This window comes from Polistes fuscatus, unplaced genomic scaffold (assembly GCF_010416935.1).
Source record: "Polistes fuscatus isolate 324 unplaced genomic scaffold, CU_Pfus_HIC Scaffold4, whole genome shotgun sequence".
Lineage (NCBI taxonomy): Eukaryota > Metazoa > Arthropoda > Insecta > Hymenoptera > Vespidae > Polistes > Polistes fuscatus.
Window position 1 is genome coordinate 10,116,663 of NW_025113118.1, and position 20,538 is coordinate 10,137,200.

General features: G+C 33.2%; 1 protein-coding gene across 1 annotated transcript; it reads left to right on the plus strand.

The window, feature by feature from the left end:
- Positions 1 to 2,364: 2,364 nt before the first annotated feature.
- LOC122520924 lies at positions 2,365 to 15,400 on the plus strand. Its single transcript, XM_043641246.1, has 12 exons — positions 2,365 to 2,847; positions 5,612 to 8,404; positions 8,710 to 9,946; positions 10,041 to 10,209; positions 10,297 to 10,498; positions 10,588 to 11,082; positions 11,185 to 11,419; positions 11,499 to 11,667; positions 11,840 to 11,954; positions 12,128 to 12,446; positions 12,865 to 13,075; positions 13,153 to 15,400. Exons 2-12 carry the CDS (start codon positions 5,645 to 5,647, stop codon positions 13,295 to 13,297), a joined length of 6,057 nt encoding a protein of 2,018 aa, XP_043497181.1. The 5' UTR covers positions 2,365 to 2,847; positions 5,612 to 5,644; the 3' UTR covers positions 13,298 to 15,400.
- The last annotated feature ends 5,138 nt before the right edge of the window (positions 15,401 to 20,538 follow it).

A 20,538-nucleotide genomic window follows, 5' to 3' on the forward strand; every position in this document is an offset into this window, starting at 1 on the left:
GGAACGTATGAGATCTTTTTAGGATAAAGAGAGAAAATGGTCCTAAAAAGAAATAAAGGACCAATCTTGTCACTAAATATTGTTCCCGATGATAATAATGATGATCGTCATCGTGTTGTTGTTGACGACGACGATGATGATGATGATGATGATGATGATGATGATGATGATGTTCTTGCTAAAAATCATACATGAACGTATGTAGGTTACGCAGACGCAGGCGTTCTCTTTAACATGGAAGGAGATATCGACGGAAAGAGAGAACGAGATAGAATACTCTATGTGATCAATATGGAGGATGTTACGCGGAGTTAGTCACTACCCTGATTCCGCTTGCGCTTGTATCTTGCGCGGGAATAACGTGGACCCTTCGATTATTTTCATTAATCTTCATCTTCCATCATTTCTATTATTTAACAATATATAATTTATTATTTATTATTTCGACCTATGGTATTATCTAAGTAATTAGAGTTAACGGGGAAACTAAAGAACTCCTTTTGCTTATTGTTATTTAACTTAGAAAATCGTCCGATTCAAGAATACAAAATGATGATGGCTAATGGATAAGCTAAGAATAGAAGGAAAAATAGTCACGTGTGTGCGTTTAATCATAACACGTAAAACAGAAACCGTGTTAACGTTAAACGTGACAAAGAAAGCACCACGCGCATTAGTCACCGTCATAATGCTTGTAAAAATCTCTGGAGAGAATGGTAGGAAAAAAATGGGCGGAGAGAAAGGATGAGGCTAAGGAGAAACGGAGAATGAGGAAAGATTAAGATACGAACAAAGAAATTCTTACTTGTATCGTTTGTAATAGGGTTTTTTCTTTTTCTTTTTTTCTTTTTTTTTTTTTTTTTTCAAATACAATTCTAAGACACGATAAAACGGTATCTGGAACACGGTATTCTTTTAGGATATTGAAAAAGTGAAAGAAAAAAAAAGAAAATATTACAATACGACTGGGTTCTAAAAATATTCAACAATAAATCCTCTGTCATTTTCCTATTCAAGAAGATAATAATTTTATATATATTTTCTACCACACACACAACACACCTAAATACATTTTTTAATATTGGGAATTTTGAAGTAATCCCGCCTTTTCAATGTGCAATATGGATGCGCGGTTTTGTATCATAAAGGCATGTACGTATGTAGTGTAGTAAAAAAACCCAGGATCTTATTTTTTATTAAAAATCAAATCGATAGAACGTTGTACATATTACATAAAGGAAACCCAATGTTCCATACATATAAATAACGTTATTTCCGTTTATTATCAATGAATTTAATTGAAATGAGTGAAATTCTAGTATTTTATATAAAATTCATTATCACTAAAATCTCCTGATTGGTTAATACTTTTCACCAAAGCAAATTTATTTGTCGATAATTTTACACTAGAATTTCGTGGAATACTTCTAGAGAAATTCCAATGTAATACCATCGAATGATAAATTATCGATGAGAATAAAATATGCACGTACAGCGCCGTACCGTGGCAAAAACGTCAACTAAAATTGCTTACAATGATTTAAACATTTTTACCATAGGTACATAAATCAATGCAAGGGTTGCATTTTGCAATAGATAAATCACGAATGAAAACAAACTGCATACTATTATTAACAAGGAAATCTCCATATTTTGATATAAATAAACAATCATTTAATTTGATCTTTTAATACATTTACGTTAAAAAAAAAAGATAATATCCCTAAACGTTTCCGTGAGTTCATCTAACTCACAATTCCATTAAAATTTGAAATGACGACCTATGTAAAAAAAGTTCGATACCCGTAGAACATTAAACAAATGTCCACTACTTGTATATGTAATATATTTATTTCGATTATATAAAAAAGTATTCCCCATTATCAAAGCGATATCCATTAACAATAATAATAAAAATAAAGTGAATCATCTCGAAAGAACCGTTTGAACGATTATACAATTAATATATTTCATGTCAAAAGAGTTCAGACCTTTAACCTGATCTCAGTTTTCGAGTGTACTTGTGCCCTACAAGAGACGACTGAATTTACCCCCAAGTATATATATCTTTCTCTCTCTCTCTCTCTCTTCATTTCTTTTTATCCCCATCAGAAGGGCTAATAAAAAATAAAAAAAGGGTAAAAGAAAAAAGAATATGGTGGATACGAAAAGGGGTGGATAAGGGTAACGACGACGAAGGTGAGTCGACCGACTCGATCATAGTGTGTGGCGTTAGGCACGCGCGCACGACATGCGCGTAGTATCCCTGTACGCGCATGTTTCTTCTCCGCAAAACGGATCGATGCTGGAAATAGCTCAGCCCGCAGGAGAGTACGAGGTGAGTTGCCTTAGCTTTCGGTACGGGAAGCTTCCTTACTTACGAAAACTTCGACATATTAAATCGAGACTAGTTTTTTTTGTTATTTTTTTATTTCTTCCAGAAAGGAAAAGAAAAAGAAAATAACGAAACAAAAACTTCATTGGTGAAGTGTCATCGTCGCCGTCATCGTCATCATCGTCATCATCGTTTACTCTCGTTTCCGGTTCGATCCTATACTTTCATTATATCCCCTTTTCTACTTTTCTTCTTTCTATTTTTTCTTTTTTTTTTCGTAACCACACGACGCACGCATATACTTATTCGTTCCATCCACATTTCGGGGAATTTCCCTTTGAATTTTTTTCGAGTGGTACGAGCGATAATAAACGCGTCTAGTATTATTTTATCGTTTTAACGTCGATATATATTTCGTGGAAGAGGTAGGAGGAGCAGCAGGAGGAAAGTTTCTTGCGTGATGACGCGAAAAAAATGTACACCCTATCGATGTGGCTGATGAGGCGCAACTCGTAAGTATCAATAGTGTTATCTGTACTTATGTGTTCTTTCCGTCTATGGTATTTGTAGCTATATATATATATATATATGTTACAAAATATTTTAGAGATTTTTGACTCGATCTAGTCAACACTAGTTTTTAGGAACCATCAAACGTTCTGGAACACGAGCCTGTGGGATTGATCGCAACCTTCTCAGCAAACCGCTGACGTTCTAGGCATGCACCGTATGTGTGTATCTGTGTCTGTCTCATATGGAGCATGTTTAATCGTATCAACTACCTGAAAGATTTACCACTTTTTGTCAATTTTATGTTACGAACCGAAATCTATATTTTTTTTTCTGTTTTATTTTTTTTTTTAGGAAACGTACTTGCTATAAAACATAAGTAGATAAGAATTAGGTTATCTTCATTTGCAATTATCTCAAATTAAGATTTTACAATTGATTTTATGATCATTGATTAATGTGTGTTAAAGTATCATGGGGTATAATCGACATAGCAACCGTCGTCATCGAATTGATGATCGTTTTACTTTAAATGTTTCATGTTTCTTTTCTTTCTTTGTTTTCAAAGCTCTTCCAAAATTTATTTATTTTATTTTTCTCTTCTCTCCTTCACCGTTACATCACGCAGAACAGACATTCTTCGATCGTTCTAAATATAAAACTAAGTCGAAATTTTTTTCTTTTTTTTTTTTTTTCTTTTCTTTTTCTTTTATACTCCTCTTTTACTGGCCTCATTCGTATATAACTTTTCGTCAAAATTGAATCCACGTTTTAACGAATTTTTTTACCGATTAACGATGAAACAAAAATTCATCTCGAGTTCGACGACATTTTTCATTTATAAACCCTCGTCCATTCAGATTTCGTCATTTCTTGTATCTATACATAACATACGTATAATTGGATGATACTAAAACTAGAGTTTCATGAGATTCTTTCTAGAAATACGAACCGGAAGTTCGTTGTATCGTAAGATTCATAAATTTACATTTTTCTAGATGGAAATAACTGAAACAATATGATCATTAAAATGAATCATTTGTTGTTCCACATCTGAGCACAAAGTTCCGCGCAGTTGCTAATCAATCGAATTTCCCCGATCATTGGAAACGTCTTTTATTTGTTGTGATGCAACGGATATAACTAATCGATACTTTCGCGATACGTTTTGTAACGTATCTCGACCACGTTTTAAAGTAAATTCAATTATTATTTCGAATTTAAACGAATGACAATGATTGTTGGATGATATTGGATAAAAGTACATAGGACGTTTAAGAGAAATACCCTAGTTTGAAAGTTAACTAGAGAAAAACATTAAAGAGTGTCGATAAAGTTTATTCTCTTATTGAAAATTATAAGAAAATAAAAATAGATTTGAAATTTGTGAACTTTTTCAAGAAGAATCTCGTTTATTGCCATAAATGTGGGGAGAAGTCACGATGCCCTTATTCTTCTTTCGTTTATCGATTCAACTTTTCAACCAAGGCACGTGTACAGTGTCCATTTATCCGTGTGTATGTGTCTTCGTATAAATACGCGTGTGTTCGTAAAACTAAAGTGAATATACGGCTACCGTGCGAATCGAATCTATGACCCGTAAAAGATTTTTATGCCATCAAAGGAGGGTTTTGTTGGCACAAGAAACAAATTATGGCGTAACCATTTAATTTAGAGACAAGCTATAACTCTAGGGTGTTTTTTAATATTCCACGAAATTAATCCACGCGTTATAATCCCAACCGATTATCTATGGGAACGATTACTTTTCTTCGTTTCGATTTAATTAGAAAAAAAACCAGACGGAATGGGGATTGGATTAAAGGATTTTGTCCTGGTGATCGTATCAAAATATTGATTACTTACCCCTTTTTTGTCAGTTCAGCAGAATAGATAGTGAGATAGATCACGTTTTGCAGATAAACGATACGAATAACGTTTTAAAATGTCACCTAACGAAAAGGATATTTTCGTTGTTGACAAATTTTGTTCCGATCTTAAATTAACTCGATGTTTTTATAATAATGATTATTTTTTTCTTTCCTTTGTTTGTATGGAAATAAATCGTATTCTATCCGCTCGATAATAAAATTCAAATTATAACGTGTACACTTGTTATTTAAATGTAAATCAATCTGGCAGCCAAGGATAATCTTATTTAAATAATGTCAACAAAAGTGTTATAAGATAGTTATGTCTGATATTTACGTATAAGAATTTAGTAAGAAATGTACCAGTCATCGTGATGGTAGATATATTCGTTCGTTGAAAATAATCTTTTTATTATTCTTACTTTAATATATTTTATTTCATTAAACTATTGCCTCGTTAAATTTATTGAGTTTGGAAAAGTGAAATAAACTTGTTTCAATATAGACGATTCGATAACTTACCGATAATTTTCTCTAATTGTAATACATTTTTTCAATAACATTCAATCATCCTAAAAGTGATCAAATAATCAGAGGAGGAAATACGTAATTTCCTTTAGATCATTATTTTATTGAACAACTACCAACTTTAACAATTAAGTTAATATTTACGGTAAGATAATTTTGAACGTGATTAAATAAGATGTTAACACAATTCTAACCTATAAATATATAAAAATTAAGGGGTAAAGTGGATAATATTATTCGTAGAAGAACTAGTATCTAACCTTAAATTTAAAGAATAATTAAAATCAAATAAATTCGATAACGAGTGTTTGCTATTTCGTTTATTATTGAGTAGTTTAATGATTTGAATATATTTGATTGATTGCAGAAGCCTCTCCCGCGAAACGGTAGGTCTTAGAGAATGCACAAGCTAGCTAAGGGATTGAAAAAGAAGAAAAAGTCGAAGAAAAATAAGAAGGGCGAGGAGGAAGAGTTCGACCCGGAGGAACTCGAGCGTTACCGGCGTGAACGTGCGGAGCGAGCAGAGCGGGCCGAACAGAAAGCCGAGGAATCTGGTGAACCTGTAATTGCGGCCGGCAATGCTGGCTCCGACGAGTGGCAAAAGTTCGAGGCTTTGACGGCGGGTGTCGATTCTTTGTTAAAAAAGACCCAAGGTGATCTAGATCGTATAAAATCAGTTTCCTTTTTCCAACGTAAACCGGCCTTGGTTGAGGAAAAGAAAAAGAATAAATTAGAGGAAGAGGAACAGGACGAAGAGAAAAAAAGCAAATCCTCGTCGAAGAAGTGGATTGGTTTCGACGAAGAAGGAAATCTCGTTAATAAGGAACCCGGTGAAGCTGCCACGGTAGAAGGTGAACCTAGCAAATCTAACGACAAATTGTTAGTCAGCGAAAACGGTTTCGTTGAGATACCGGACGACGAGGATGAACAAGAGGATTCGGCAGATGAGGATATATTTGACACGACTTACGTCGACGTTCTTCAAAATATCGACGTTCAATTAGCTTATATACCAGACAGTCCTGTTGAAGAAAATTTAGACGACGATCCGTTCGATACTACCAACGCTGAAAAGGTACTCAAAACAGTCGATAAAAAGGGCAACAAGTTAGTAAGTCTCGGTAATGCAGTTGAAATTTTATCCGGTAGAATCGATCATGTGAGTACGTGCAAATTACCGCCTAAAAGTAAAAAGAAATCGGTCGTACAGCAGGATTTATTGTTGGATGATTTCGAGGAATTAGAAGGTGGATTTACTTCCGAAGGTGTCGTTGCTGAACCAATAGAAGTTGAGAAAACACTTTTAGACGACGATTCCGATCTACCGGATATACCGATCGATCTAACTAAATTACCTCCAGTATTACCGAGACCTGTCACACCTGTGACTACGCAAGAAACCGAAGTAATCGCTACCGAAGCTAAAGAATCGATCGATATCACCGAATTCGAATTGCTCAAAGAGAAAACGATTTTGGAAGAAATTCCTGACTTGGATGATGCTGAATTTGATTTAACCGCACCCGCCGACAATCCGATTCGACTCGAGGAAGCTGAGGATCCATTCGGTGAGAAAGAACCAGTTGCCAAAGATTTCCAAAGCGAGATCATCGAAGCTAGCTTCGAAGCGGCAACGTTCGTTGACGAAGAGGATCCTTTTGACACTACTTTCGCTGAAAATATATTACCCGGCAAAACTGAACTGAAATTCATTGAAAAAGAATTAGAAGAATTACCGGTATCAACGGTTTCCATATCGTTGACTGATCCTGCTGGCTTAAACAGAGACTACGAGACAGGTTTACCCAAACTCGAGGAAAATAGTAATGTAAATAAGAAGGATTTGTTAAGTAGTTCGACGAGTGAATTGAGTTTGATCGATCCCCCCATAGCACCAGTTGAAGAACTCACATATGTTGATCCTTTCGACACATCAGCGATCAAAGAAATACCACCTGGTCAAACGGAGTTGAAATTTCTTGAAAGAGAACTTCTCGGTGAACAACCTAAGACTGATAGTGTTCTCGACAACGTCAACGTTGACGTCGACGACGACGACGACGACTTTGATCCTAGAAAAGAAACACCACCGGCAACTCCTGTCGCGAAACCTCCTCTAAGGCCAAGTCCACCAGTTTTTCCAACTAAAACTGAATTTAAAGTTAACTTCGAGAAAGAAGAAGAGGTGGAAGAACAGATTTCTGATAACGTATCCAATAATCGTGGAAGAAAAGCTTCTAGACCGGAAATAATTGATCTGTCAATAACAAAAAGCGTTGCTTTTGAATTACCAACTCCGTCAAACCGACCAGATCTTCTAACAACCACAGACGAAGAAAAATCGTTACCCTCGAAACCTCTAACACCGTACTATACGCAAAAATCAATTGAAAAGGGTTTACCATCCGAGGACGAGGAAACTGATCTCGATCCCTTCGACACCAGTTTCGTAACTAAAGTAACACCTGGAAAAACCGAGCTGAAATTAATCGAGTCCGAATTATTGGAACAAGAATCAAAATTATCACACAGCTTAAGCGATCACGAATTTAATCCGAGGTCGCAGAACGAAGCGTCGAGAAGAAAAAGCGATTTCACCGCTACTTCATTCAGGCCTAATAATTTAGAATTTGTTCCTGCAACCGCCGATTCATTGAAAGAAATAATTGAAACGAAATCGGAAAAAAAGGAACTTACTAGACGCGAAAGTTTGCTCGATGCCGAAGTAAAAGTCGATGCGAAACCCCTCACTCCTAGAATCGAATCCAAAACTATCGAAGAAGAAGAAATTTCATATGTGGACCCTTTCGATACTTCCATAGCCGTCAATATTTTACCTGGCAAGGCAGAACTGAAAGTTTTAGAAAGCGAACTGGAGCAAATAACCGAACAAGTACGTCCGAATCCTATCAGTTTAAGTTCGATCGTTGCTACGTCGTTGGTGCCGGATGAAGAAGATTTTAATCCAAGAGCCGACGAGGTGTCAGAATCTAAAGATTTTCTATGCACGAACGATCAAGATCTAGGTACGAAAGTATTGACGCCACTTCAGTCCAAGGACAATACATTAGAAGACGATATAGATCCATTTGATACGAGTTTTGCTACGATTGGACCAGGAAAAACCGAACTAAAAATACTCGAGTCCGAGCTCATGCAATAACCTTAAAAAACGATAACATTACTTATCTGAGAATTACTCAAACGTTAATTGATCAGTTTAAGACTGATCGATATTTTCTTATTAACTTGTTTTATTTACTAATTTAATCAAGATGGATTCAAAAGGTGGAAACCCTTTCCTGATGGACGACTACGCGTCCGAGTCGGATAACTCGGCTGCTGGTCAACAAGAGTTGAATCCTTTCTTGGAATCCTTCACAGGTGCGACAACAACGGAGCACGGAGAAAATCCATTCTTAAATATTACAAGTGATCAATCTTATCAAGCACCGGTGAACGTAGAATCAACGAATCCTTTTGCTTCATTTTGCGAAGAAAATATTTCATTTATCGGAAGACACAAAAGAAGAAGAAGAACAGCCTAGCGAACCAATACCACCACCTATACAAACGAAGAATGAAAAACCACCGCCGTCGAGACCCCCACCACCGAGGCCACAACCCCCACCACCACCACCGCCGAAAAACACAAAAGACCTTATCCTATCGGTTACAGGCGCAATGGATGCCACATCTAATCATCTTTTGGATCGACTGCAAGCTACAAGAACCCCAAGTCCAACTCTGATACATTCACCCTCACCAACACCGGAACACAGTTTTGCCGATTTTCTAGACGTCGATGGAAATGTACCGGACTTGATACCCTATGATAATGAGGCCGCAGAACCACCAAAAAGTAGTCAAGACATTTTAGATTTATTCGATGCACCGAATACGGACACAACGTCCACGGCAACCTTCACAGTAAATACTACGAACTTGATAACTGACGTGGCGGTAACTAGTACTACTCAAGAAAATCCATTTGCTAACATAACCGATCAAGAAATTGATTCGACTGCCCCAGCGGAAGGTGCATTAAGTTCTTACTATTCAGAAACTAAACCAGTCAGCACAGAAAAGAGACCATCGGTGTCATCCGCAATGGCATTCCCTATTCAAGAAACGGAAAACCAATCGGTCGTTGATTTAGATTTTTCAGAACAACCATCGGTCACAACAAGCGCAGCCCAAATAACTTCAGTCACGGCTACGGAATTATTTTCCACGGAATCGACCGAACAAATTTCAACAACAGTTGACTCTCCCTTCTTCTCGATATCCGACAGCACAAGCACTGCACAATATGGGGTGACGGAAACATCAGCCGCTACGTCTTTGGCAACAACGATGACGCAACAAATCAGTCAACCCATATTTTCGATGACGGATACCCAACAAAATGTTTTCTCTTCCGATCTCCTAGGTGATTTTAACGAACCCGCTAAAGAAGTCGGTGGATTGATTTCAACCAGTCCGTTACCAGCTACAGAATATCCCGGAACCGATACGTATCGATCCGATACGCAATTAGATAATTTCGCTGCTACAACTAAAGCTATAGAAAGTACAGGTGATGCGTTCGATGCTTTCGCATCAAAATTTGATAAAGCAGCTGAACCTGAAACGAATACTGACCCATTCTTAGATGCATTTGGTAATACTGGACCTACGGCTATGGATACGTCTAGCGACGGTACGGTATTATTACATTTTTCTTTTTCTTTACTCATAAATATTGTATCAAATTAAAATGCAAATTATAACGAAATTACCATACGTTGGTTCAGTATGGGGAGATTCGTCAGGCGGTGGAGATACTGGAGCTACCGGTTTCGAAGAAAACGATGGTTTTGATTCGTTCCTAAGTATGACAGCACCACCACAATCGGAAACTAAAGTTAAACGAACAGATTCCGGTGACTCTGACGAACCACCTGACTTCAGTGTCTTCATAAAGTAAGTTGACATTTGTGTTAAGATTAATCTGATTTTGTATTTTCAAGTATACTAACTTGATTTATTATTCAATTTTGGAATTATTAGACCGAAAGAAGGTGATCAACTTACTCAATCTGGAGTTGGACCGGTACCAGTTTTAGCACCACCACCGAAGAGTCCACAAAATGTCGCTTACTCTGATTCATCGTCGCGTTTCAATCCTTTCGATAAAACAGCTGGATTTGTTCAAGAAGCTGTTGTTCCTACAGAGACAGCTCAACCTGAAGTAACTAGAACAGATTCCCAGGTAAAATTTTGTTTAATCAGTAATTTGAATAAGAAATTTTTTTCTCGGATATATATATACGATGACGAAATAAAATTTCATCGAATCAGGAGACACCACCGACACCGTTGTTCGACGAGGATGTGAGCCAACCTTTGGAAGATTTCCCACGTGTTACGTATACCGGTGACGGTTGGGAAATGCAATTACGCCAACCGAACAAAAAGAAAATCACTGGACAACGATTTTGGAAAAAGATATTCGTTAAATTAGTTTATCAGGGTGATAATCCGGTTCTTCAGTTGTTCAATGGCAAAGACGACAAAGATCCATTCCAAGAGTTACCACTTTTGGCTTGTTATTCCGTTTCGGATATTGGAGCTCAACAATTCGACCAATATGGAAAAATATTCACGGTTAAGTTGCAATATATTTTTTACAAGGAACGTCCAGGAGTAAGACCAGGCCAGGTAACCAAAGCCGAACGTTTGACGAACAAACTCAGTCAGTTTGCTGCTTACGCGATTCAAGGAGATTATCAGGGTGTTAAAGAATTCGGCAGCGATTTGAAAAAATTAGGTCGTCCTGTCGAACACGCGGCACAGGTAAATAATAACATCATCGTTTTTCCATATTCGATAATCTTATCGTATCAAATAAAAAAAAAAAGAACTATTACAAAAATTATGAATTATTATTACCCTCAGATATCTCAATTATTCAAACTGGGATCACAAAATTACGAGGATATGAAAACATTTTCATGCGCTATCGAAGAAGCCCTTTTCAGGTTATCGGCTCACAGGGAAAGGGCGCTAACTTATAAAATGGAAGAAGTTCAAATAACGGTGGTCGATGAATTATACGTCGAACAAAGTGCCGAGGGTTACGTAGAAAAACAAATAGCACGTGTCCGTCTTTTCTTCTTAGGTTTTCTGACCGGTATAATATACATTTTGTTTTTTAATTTCCCATCATAACTTTTGATATAACATCTAATCGACGTGTAATAACGATTAAGGTATGCCCGACGTTGAATTGGGAATAAATGACATGTGGCGTCAAGGTAAAGAAGTAGTAGGAAGACACGATATTATACCTGTTGTAACCGAAGAATGGATACGTTTAGAAAACGTCGAATTTCATTCATGCGTACAACAAGACGAATACGAAAAATCGAGGATCATTAAGTAAATAACATTTTCTTTCTATCTTTTTCTTGTTATTAAATCTGCAATATACATTATTACATATGATATTTTTCCTTTACGTGCAATTAACTTAATAATATATTATTAAACCTTGTGAGATTAGCGAGTATGTTATTTAACGACTAATCTATATACTAATCGATATTTGAAGGTTCAAACCACCAGATGCATGTTATATCGAATTAATGAGATTTCGAGTAAGACCACCTAAAAATAGAGAATTACCGCTTCAATTAAAAGCAGTAATGTGCGTTACTGGTAACAAGGTAAAGGCTTTGTTTTTTTTTATGATTAATAATGCATGCTAGGTAATCAATAATATATACATAACTCATGGGAATTATAACGAATTTATTAATCGATTTAAATCGTTATCTAAATAAATCCTAGTTAATTATGTTTCTTCTTTTACTTACGAACGATACTTTTTTAATCATAGGTGGAACTTAGAGCAGATATATTAGTACCAGGATTTGCATCAAGAAAACTCGGTCAAATTCCGTGCGAAGACGTGATGGTGCGTTTCCCAATTCCGGAATGTTGGATCTATCTGTTTAGGGTAGAGAAACATTTTAGGTACGGTTCGGTTAAATCGGCTCACAGAAGAACCGGTAAGATCAAAGGTATCGAAAGATTTTTGGGTGCTGTCGATACGTTAGAACCTCAATTGATGGAAGTAACATCTGGACAAGCTAAATACGAGCATCAACATCGTGCTATTGTATGGAGAATGCCTAGATTACCTAAAGAAGGACAAGGTAATATAAACAACAATTAATCCTTCATTCAGATTCGTTGATTTTTTTGCTATCAAATTGTGAGCTTATTTTATTCGTTAAAACAGACGCATCCTATAAAGATTAGATTTTCTAAAATATTTGATATACTAATTGAAACTAAGTTACTCGTGGTTGGAGGTGATTTAACGACGTAATAATTATTTGTAATATATTTAAAAGTGCATACACAACGCACCAATTGATTTTTTTGCTATCAAATTGTGAGATTATTTTATTCGTTAAAACAGATGCATCCTATAAAGATTAGATTTTCTAAAATATTTGATACCCTAATTGAAACTAAGTTACTCGTGGTTGGAAGGGGGAATTTAACGAATTAATAATTCATTCTCATTTATCGTTCTCGACGTAATAATTATTTGTAATATATTTAAAGGTGCGTACACAACTCACCAATTGGTTTGTCGCATGGCTTTAACTTCCTACGATCAAATACCGGAAAATCTAGCCGAATATTGTTACGTCGAATTCACCATGCCGGCTACACAAGTTTCTCACACCACGGCTAGGAGCGTGAGTTTTCAAAATAGCGACAGCGATTCTCCTCCGGAAAAATACGTACGGAATTTGTCGCGACACGAATACAGGTAAGATCATTGATTTTATTATTTGTTGTTGTTTATATATACATATATATAATTAAATTTGCAATTAATACGTTTAGAGTTGGTATCGAGCATACGCAAGGTGAGGGACCAGGTGCTTACGTGACAGCAACGTTAACTAAAAAAATTCCTGAAACTACACCGGAAACTCACGGTGAAGTTTCTGACACCCCGGCTGAATCAGATTCCGATTCTTCGGAATAATTTTCTAAGAAGAGAGAGAGAGAGAAAGCTTTGTCAATTCTTCGAGGTCGCGTGAGGTGATTTTTCTTCTTTATCGAGAGTGTATGATAATACTGATATTAAACGGTATCGTTATGTCTATGAAATAACTATGATGAGAGAGAGAGAGAAAGAGAAAGGGAGAAAGGTGTTCTCTTTAACTGATCGACGAAGCGTTGTTATTCGCTGACTCTAAGTTGCTTGTTAAGTCGATTAATGACTTCGCTATTGTACTTATTACAAATTTGCCTGTATAAGGATTAAATGAAGGACGTGTGTAAATTGGTACAGGCTGTTTCGTAAGTTTAATAATTAACAACTTAATATTCGGCATCAGAGACATATATAATATCTGTTACGATCAAAAACACCAAAAGAAAGAAAACTAATTCATATAATACACGACACGACTACGAAATAACAGGAAAGAATTATAAATAATATTGAACGAAGTTAACAACATCGTTTAGAACAACCGTGCAAGTGTTAATACTTTCCTTTTGTAATAAATGACAACAACAACAACAAGAAAATGGATTAAATAAATAACACGAATTTGTATGGTACATTTTTTGGTTTTTCTTTTTCTTTTTGGTTCGGTTAATTTAATATCACATTATTTTTTCTATTTATATAATTGTTATAGCTCACGAAACACCTTGCATCTATTTACACGCACAAACGTAGTACATAATGAATTAATAAAAAAAAAAAAAAATATGAGATAAATAAAAATTAATTTTTAAGAGACGACAATACTGCTGTTTTGTTCAGCTTAGCTTGCTAAGTCGTAGAAGAACACTTGCGGTGGAAGGCTTTGATAAATGGCCGTCGTGTTTCAAAGACTTAATGATATTCGAATGATTATAATAAAAAAAAAAGAAAATAAAAACAAAAAAGAAAATAATTAGAGAACGTTCGACGAGAGTTTCTAATTATTATTGTTAATAACTATTGCAAACTTTTCTCAAACTATAATAACAAAATGTAAACGACTATGAAGCAAACTATAATGTAGATAATTCAATTCTAAGAAAAATTATAAGTTACTGATTAGTTAAATTAAATAACAGCATTTATAATTTAAACAATATTATTTATTTATTAAGATTATTTAAAAATATTATATTTATTGATAGATAAAATAGTTTCAATATTCTAGTCACACACATTACTTTGTCTAATTATTTAAAAAGTATATTTTAATTTAGATATATATATATATATTTTTTTTATGGAATATTTCATTTTATGTTAATATTATATTTTATACATCGATTATATACATCGAGATAACGATCAGAGTGGTATTTTTATTAGGTAAAAAAAAATAAAAAAAAGATATATAAGTCTCGTTATGTAGTATTTGTGATCGTTCGCGTATATTACTCTAGAGCTTGCAATTAGTATAATAATAATAATAATAATAATAATATAAAAAAAGGAAGAAAAATATAAAATGATTGTTATCTAGTCTTTAGTCGCTTACATTTAATAGATTGCAAAAAAATTGGTAATCATTCACATCATTCGTCTGTTGCGTTGATGTGAGATCGAACGAAAAGATTCTAATTTGATTACGATTCTCACACATTATAACGTTAAATAATTTGATTAGAAAATATTTTCGAAAAAAAAAAGAAGATTAATTATTGAAATGTTTCAACTATGTTGCATAAAAATGCTATGCTGTGTGTAAAAAAAAAACAATTATTTTTTTCGTTTTTGATATAAAAATAAAAAGAAATGTACGCGTTTTACGCGAGTCACGATTAAAAAATCATCTTACAATTAGATAATTTATAAAAATAACTTTTGAATTAATCGCGTTTGATCAGGAAGATGACTATTATTACGTGACTAACAAGATAACGAGAGTTAATTAAGACTTTTAATTGCAATTAAATACGCCAATCGTGAGAAACGTATCCAACTTGAATTTTTAACATTCGTATCTCTACATGACGTAATATATAATTATAGTGTTCGTAGTTTTTCAAATTATCAATCATAGGAATCATAATAATCGACAAAGTTATCGACAATTCAATGGTGCATGAAAAATTGGGCGTAAAAGTATAAAAAGAAGAAATTTATGTAAAAGAGAAAGAAGCATTACGGTGATAAGAAAATTGTAATATGTTAACAATACGATTAATATATATATATACAAATGATATAATAAATATTTAAATACAAAAAGTATAAAATTCGTAATAAGAAAGATAATACTTATATAAGTATTTTAAAAGTTTAAATTTAAGATATAAATGCATAAGCTTCCGTTATCTCATTATTTATTTATGTTAAACGTTATTAAAACTGACATAAATTGTCAGCGACAGGATCACGGAACCCATAAATTTTAAGTGAATTGACTAATTCAATTTAAATGCAGAATTTTCTTCTGCGATAAGTGAAAAGATTTCAAATATATGCGAGTGTAAAAATTTCGTACGTAAGTTTAATAGAAATAAACGATACATGTATATGTTATATGTGAAAGAACGAAATTCAAGAATGTCAAGATTCACATGATTGCGAGATATATGTCCGAAATATTAATGTATAAGAATAAAGTATGTGTTGACGAGCGATCATGCGAATTTTGACGTTCTCCAATTTGGATCTTTCACACGGTAACATATAAATACTTATTAAAAATTAGTCATATAAGTTTAAGTTATATTTTATTGATTTTGTTTATCTTTAAACGTTTCTTTCCCTCAGTGGAAGAATACGAGACAGAGTGCTTCTAGTCCCTAGTTCTTAAGGAAGACACCGAAGATGATAAAGTGTCATAGAAAAAGTAAAGAGAAAAAAAAAACAACCAAAGTACGTTTATCAATAAGTTTATACTATAAGATTAAATTAAATGTAACGGTTAAAGTGTTTCCAAATGAATATGCCAATTACATCGTACTATTAGATATAATAATTAGAGGTAATAATAATTGAAATTCGTCTTTACTCTCTGATCGTTGTCTGGAATAACAATTGTTATTATTATTTTTTATTTGTTTTTGTTTGTTCTTTCTCGGTAGGTACTTAAATATCTTGACTATGAACATTTTATCGATGGATTAAAACGTTCAAACTCTTACAATCGTTTATAATAGTTCTTCTTAGTATTTTATTTTATTCGTTTCTATAATTGTTTTTTATTGAAAAGATAACGAAAATGATAAGAAATTCGAAATAAAGTATCCAAAAGGAAATAATAACAAAAAAAATGAAAAACAAACGAAAAATTTGTACGCGACAAGTATGACAAAAAGAAAAATGCATTTAAAAGTCTTTAAAACTAAACGACCAAAAAGCTTTTCAATCGACGGTGTGAAAGGTCTGTTTGTGTTGGTACCTTAAACGGATTTTGGGCGAGTTTCTTTTCTGGAAGCTTGCACCAAGATATGTTATTTCCAGCTCGTGATCTCAAATACGCGTAATCGCACACCACACTGTTGCGATTCAGAACGGCGTTATAAAAGAAGAAAAAAATTTAAAAAGAAAAATGACAAAAAAAAATAAAATAAAATAAAATAAAATAAAAGAAGTAATTAAAACAATTATACGATGCATGTATAGCTCTTTACGTTATAGCGAGAATGTTAATTAGTGTGTACGCATAATAGTCGCGTGTACATGATAATTTTCACAGAGTAAGAGAGAAACGAAAGAGTGATAATGAATGAAAGAAAGAGAAAGAAAGAGAGAGAGAGAGAAAGTAAAAAACTAATAAATGTAGATTTTTAGTTTAAGGTGGTACTGAACAAATCCAACTTGTCAGACATTCGATTTTCTTCTAAAAATATAATTCTTTCACTGCTTTACTTATTGTTTTTAAATAGTTATTTAAAAATGTTCCAAAAAAAAATAGGATAAATATAAGAAATGATATCGAAGACAATTGTCATAGTTAATCGAATTATTTCGAGATATATTTATACGTTATTTTGTATATTTTGTTTTTGTTAGTATTTAATTTAGATTCAAATGAAAGAAGATTAAATAAATTCGAAGCAAATTGATGTATGCTTGACACCTATGACGTCTTATATTAGTTTTGTAAAAATATCATCGTATGAAAGCTTCGATTAATTTCCCCTTCCTTATTCTCCTCAATCAATTAAAGGAGATGTTAATTATTTCCATGCGAGTCTTAAAGATGATAGATAATAAGTATGAAAATGATGATGATGATGATGATGATGATGATGATAAAATTGTTGAACCAAGCGTCGTGTGAAATATAAGAAATGAAATATATAAGAGAACAGATGTAACATAACTTAATGATTATTTTGTAAGAATTACAAAATTGTCGTATATATATTACGAAATAATTTTTAAAAATTGAGATTAAACGAAGTGGTCAAATTGGATAAAAATGAAATGACATTAAATATATATTAGGTATAGCGATTAATTCGGTGGTATTTGAACAAATTCAAATATTCATTTATAAATCAATCTCATGCATATTTATTATTCTAATTTCACATTATTTTCTATGACATCGTTCAGAACCAACTAATCGAATTGTTTGACAGGGAAAAGAAAAGACTTAACGAATATAATATCAAGATATACCGAATTAATTGTTATAATTGATATTAATAACGAAATCGGAGCAAAGCAAAAAAAAAAAGAAAAGAAAAGAAAAGGCAAGAAAAGAAATGGATTCTTACCCCGAAACTCGAACGAATCATTTAAATATTCTATCGATATAAATATGAAGAAAAAAAAAAAGGAAAAAACAAATCAATATACGATTGTAAAACACCATACGTGCGTTTTACGAAAATAATTTTTGTCTGTCCCCCCTCCACCCCCGTCACCAATTGATTGGACTTGCGAATCTTATTGTAATGAACATTAATGTGGTATCTTTAAACGATAATAACGACGACTATACCAAACGATTTACGTTTTACGTCTATGAGCGCTAAACATACCTATCGCGATATGAAAGTATGTAGTTAACATAAAAAAAGGAAAAAAAAATAATTAGCAATGAAGCTCATTGCGATATCTAAGATCTAAGATTGTTCGTCACGATTCGACGAAGAAGAGGAAGAAAAAGAAGAAGAAGAAAAATTCTATAAGGCTATATATATATACATACATATATATAATAATTTTAGGGCTACCAAAAATGCAATAGTTTCAAATCGAATGCCGCGATTAGTATACTCATTTGTGTTTAAGATGTAATTTCAAGAAACGTATGTATGAATAAATGAACGAACGAATTAATGAACGAATGAATGAATGAATGAATGAATAAATAAATAAAAAAAAGAAATTAACGATGCAAGAAAAGAAAAAGAAAAAAGAAAATATTAGAAAAAAAGACACCCACAGAGAAAAGAAAAAAGATAAGAACGAAACTAGAAGGAGGAGGAGGAGGAGGCGTATAAAGAAAAAGCATAATTTTTGTTCTCCTCGTTAGAATAAATCAAGGCCATTTGATATGACGAAGGCGTATTTTAACGAAATCATTAAGTTGATTTTCGAATAGAATTCATTTAGCGCGGCATCGTTGTCACGTGGACCTAACATTGAAAGCGCGGGAACATTTGAATGTGCGTAAATGGTTGATGATAGTAATAATATCAATCTATTTAAAAAAAAAGAACGAATGATGAAAGAAAACAAAATTAATCAATCCTCCGTGGAATCCTAATCGTCCGGAAAGAGAGAGAAAGAACTGTATTTATTTAGTTCGCTGCTGATCTGTAACATTATATAAATAATTATACATATAACTGTTATTACGTATAACAAAAAGAAAAGAAACCTTAATGTATAACTATAATATATTATATATATATGTACGTACTATTTAATTGTATTTTAAATCAACAATTGTAACCATGTCGCGTTATAAATAAAAATAAAAATAAATAATAATATTAATATTAATATAGTAATAATAATAATAATAATAATAATAATAATAATAATAATAATATACGCTGGTAAATATCAAAGAAACAGGTGGTAATACGAGAGATATATTTCGTCGTGTATCATAATTCGTAATTTCGAAGCGACTTCGGAGAAAGTATAAAACATAAAAGGAACATTATAAACAGATTTAATGTAAAAGGATAACAAAATCTAGAGCGAGTGCAATACTGTTAGCCAATTGTATCATTGATAAATTCTATGTATCGATAAATAATATAACATTGTTTAAGCGATGGAGACCAAACGATTTCCTTTTTTTTTTTTTCTTTTCTTTTTCTTTTTGTTTCTCCTTCCGCACGATCTGTCATTCTTACTCGTTCAGTCGAATTACTCGAGATCCAATTTTAAATGTTTTTATTATAATCGTATAATGCAATTATCGTCTATGTATATATCATGTATTTAGCATACAATTATAGATAAGCATAATGAGTTCTAACGAGACTTTTGTCTTTACGATAAATTTTCCAACGAGGAGACGCTTGAGAAACAAAAAATAAAAGAAACCAATCATTTCCATGCCAACGTAGAGAGCATTTATTATTATTATTATTATTTGAATCTAGAGTCTTAAAATTAAAATTTTATTAAATTAACAAACATGTAAATCACTCGTAGTAATGACTAATTGCTAAACCGGTCCTCCAAACGTATACCTAATTAAATACATGTCCAATTATTATACGTCAAGTGATCACATCACAAGCTACCCAAAACTGACCTCTCCTGCTTTAACAAACTTCCCGTAAGTAACATTCCCATGTTGTATATTTTTGTCCGATCGATTGGCAATGACTTTTGGCAAATTTACTTGCGAATACTCGAACCTCATTACATCAGACAATGTACAATCTGATAATCAATCTTGACTGTCGCTAAAAGGAAACACGTTTCCGTTCCCCAGCGAATACGCGAACTCATTACATCAGACAATGGTACAATCTGATAATCAATCTTGACTGTCGGCTAAAGGAAAAACACGTTTCCGTTCCCCAGATAGGATAGCATAACTGTTACATACGATAAACAAACACACGATATATAAATATCAATTTTAGAATCTCCTAAAAAGCATGACATAGTAGATTAATATCTTTAATCCTTAGTATTAGTGACATTAGATTGATTTATATAACGTTTACATGTATATATTATATCATTAAAATGAAACGCGTTCTATTATTAATTCTAAATCAAACATTTCCTACTTAAACGAACTATTTCTATTCAAGCATACATAATATAATATA

Excerpts from the sequence above, each read along its gene's own strand:
- LOC122520924 (XM_043641246.1), top strand. The coding sequence starts at position 5,645 with ATGCACAAGCTAGCTAAGGGATTGAAAAAGAAGAAAAAGTCGAAGAAA. Across the intron at positions 9,947-10,040 it reads TATGGATACGTCTAGCGACG|TATGGGGAGATTCGTCAGGC; the intron begins GTACGGTATTAT and ends ACGTTGGTTCAG. Across the intron at positions 11,668-11,839 it reads GAAAAATCGAGGATCATTAA|GTTCAAACCACCAGATGCAT; the intron begins GTAAATAACATT and ends CGATATTTGAAG.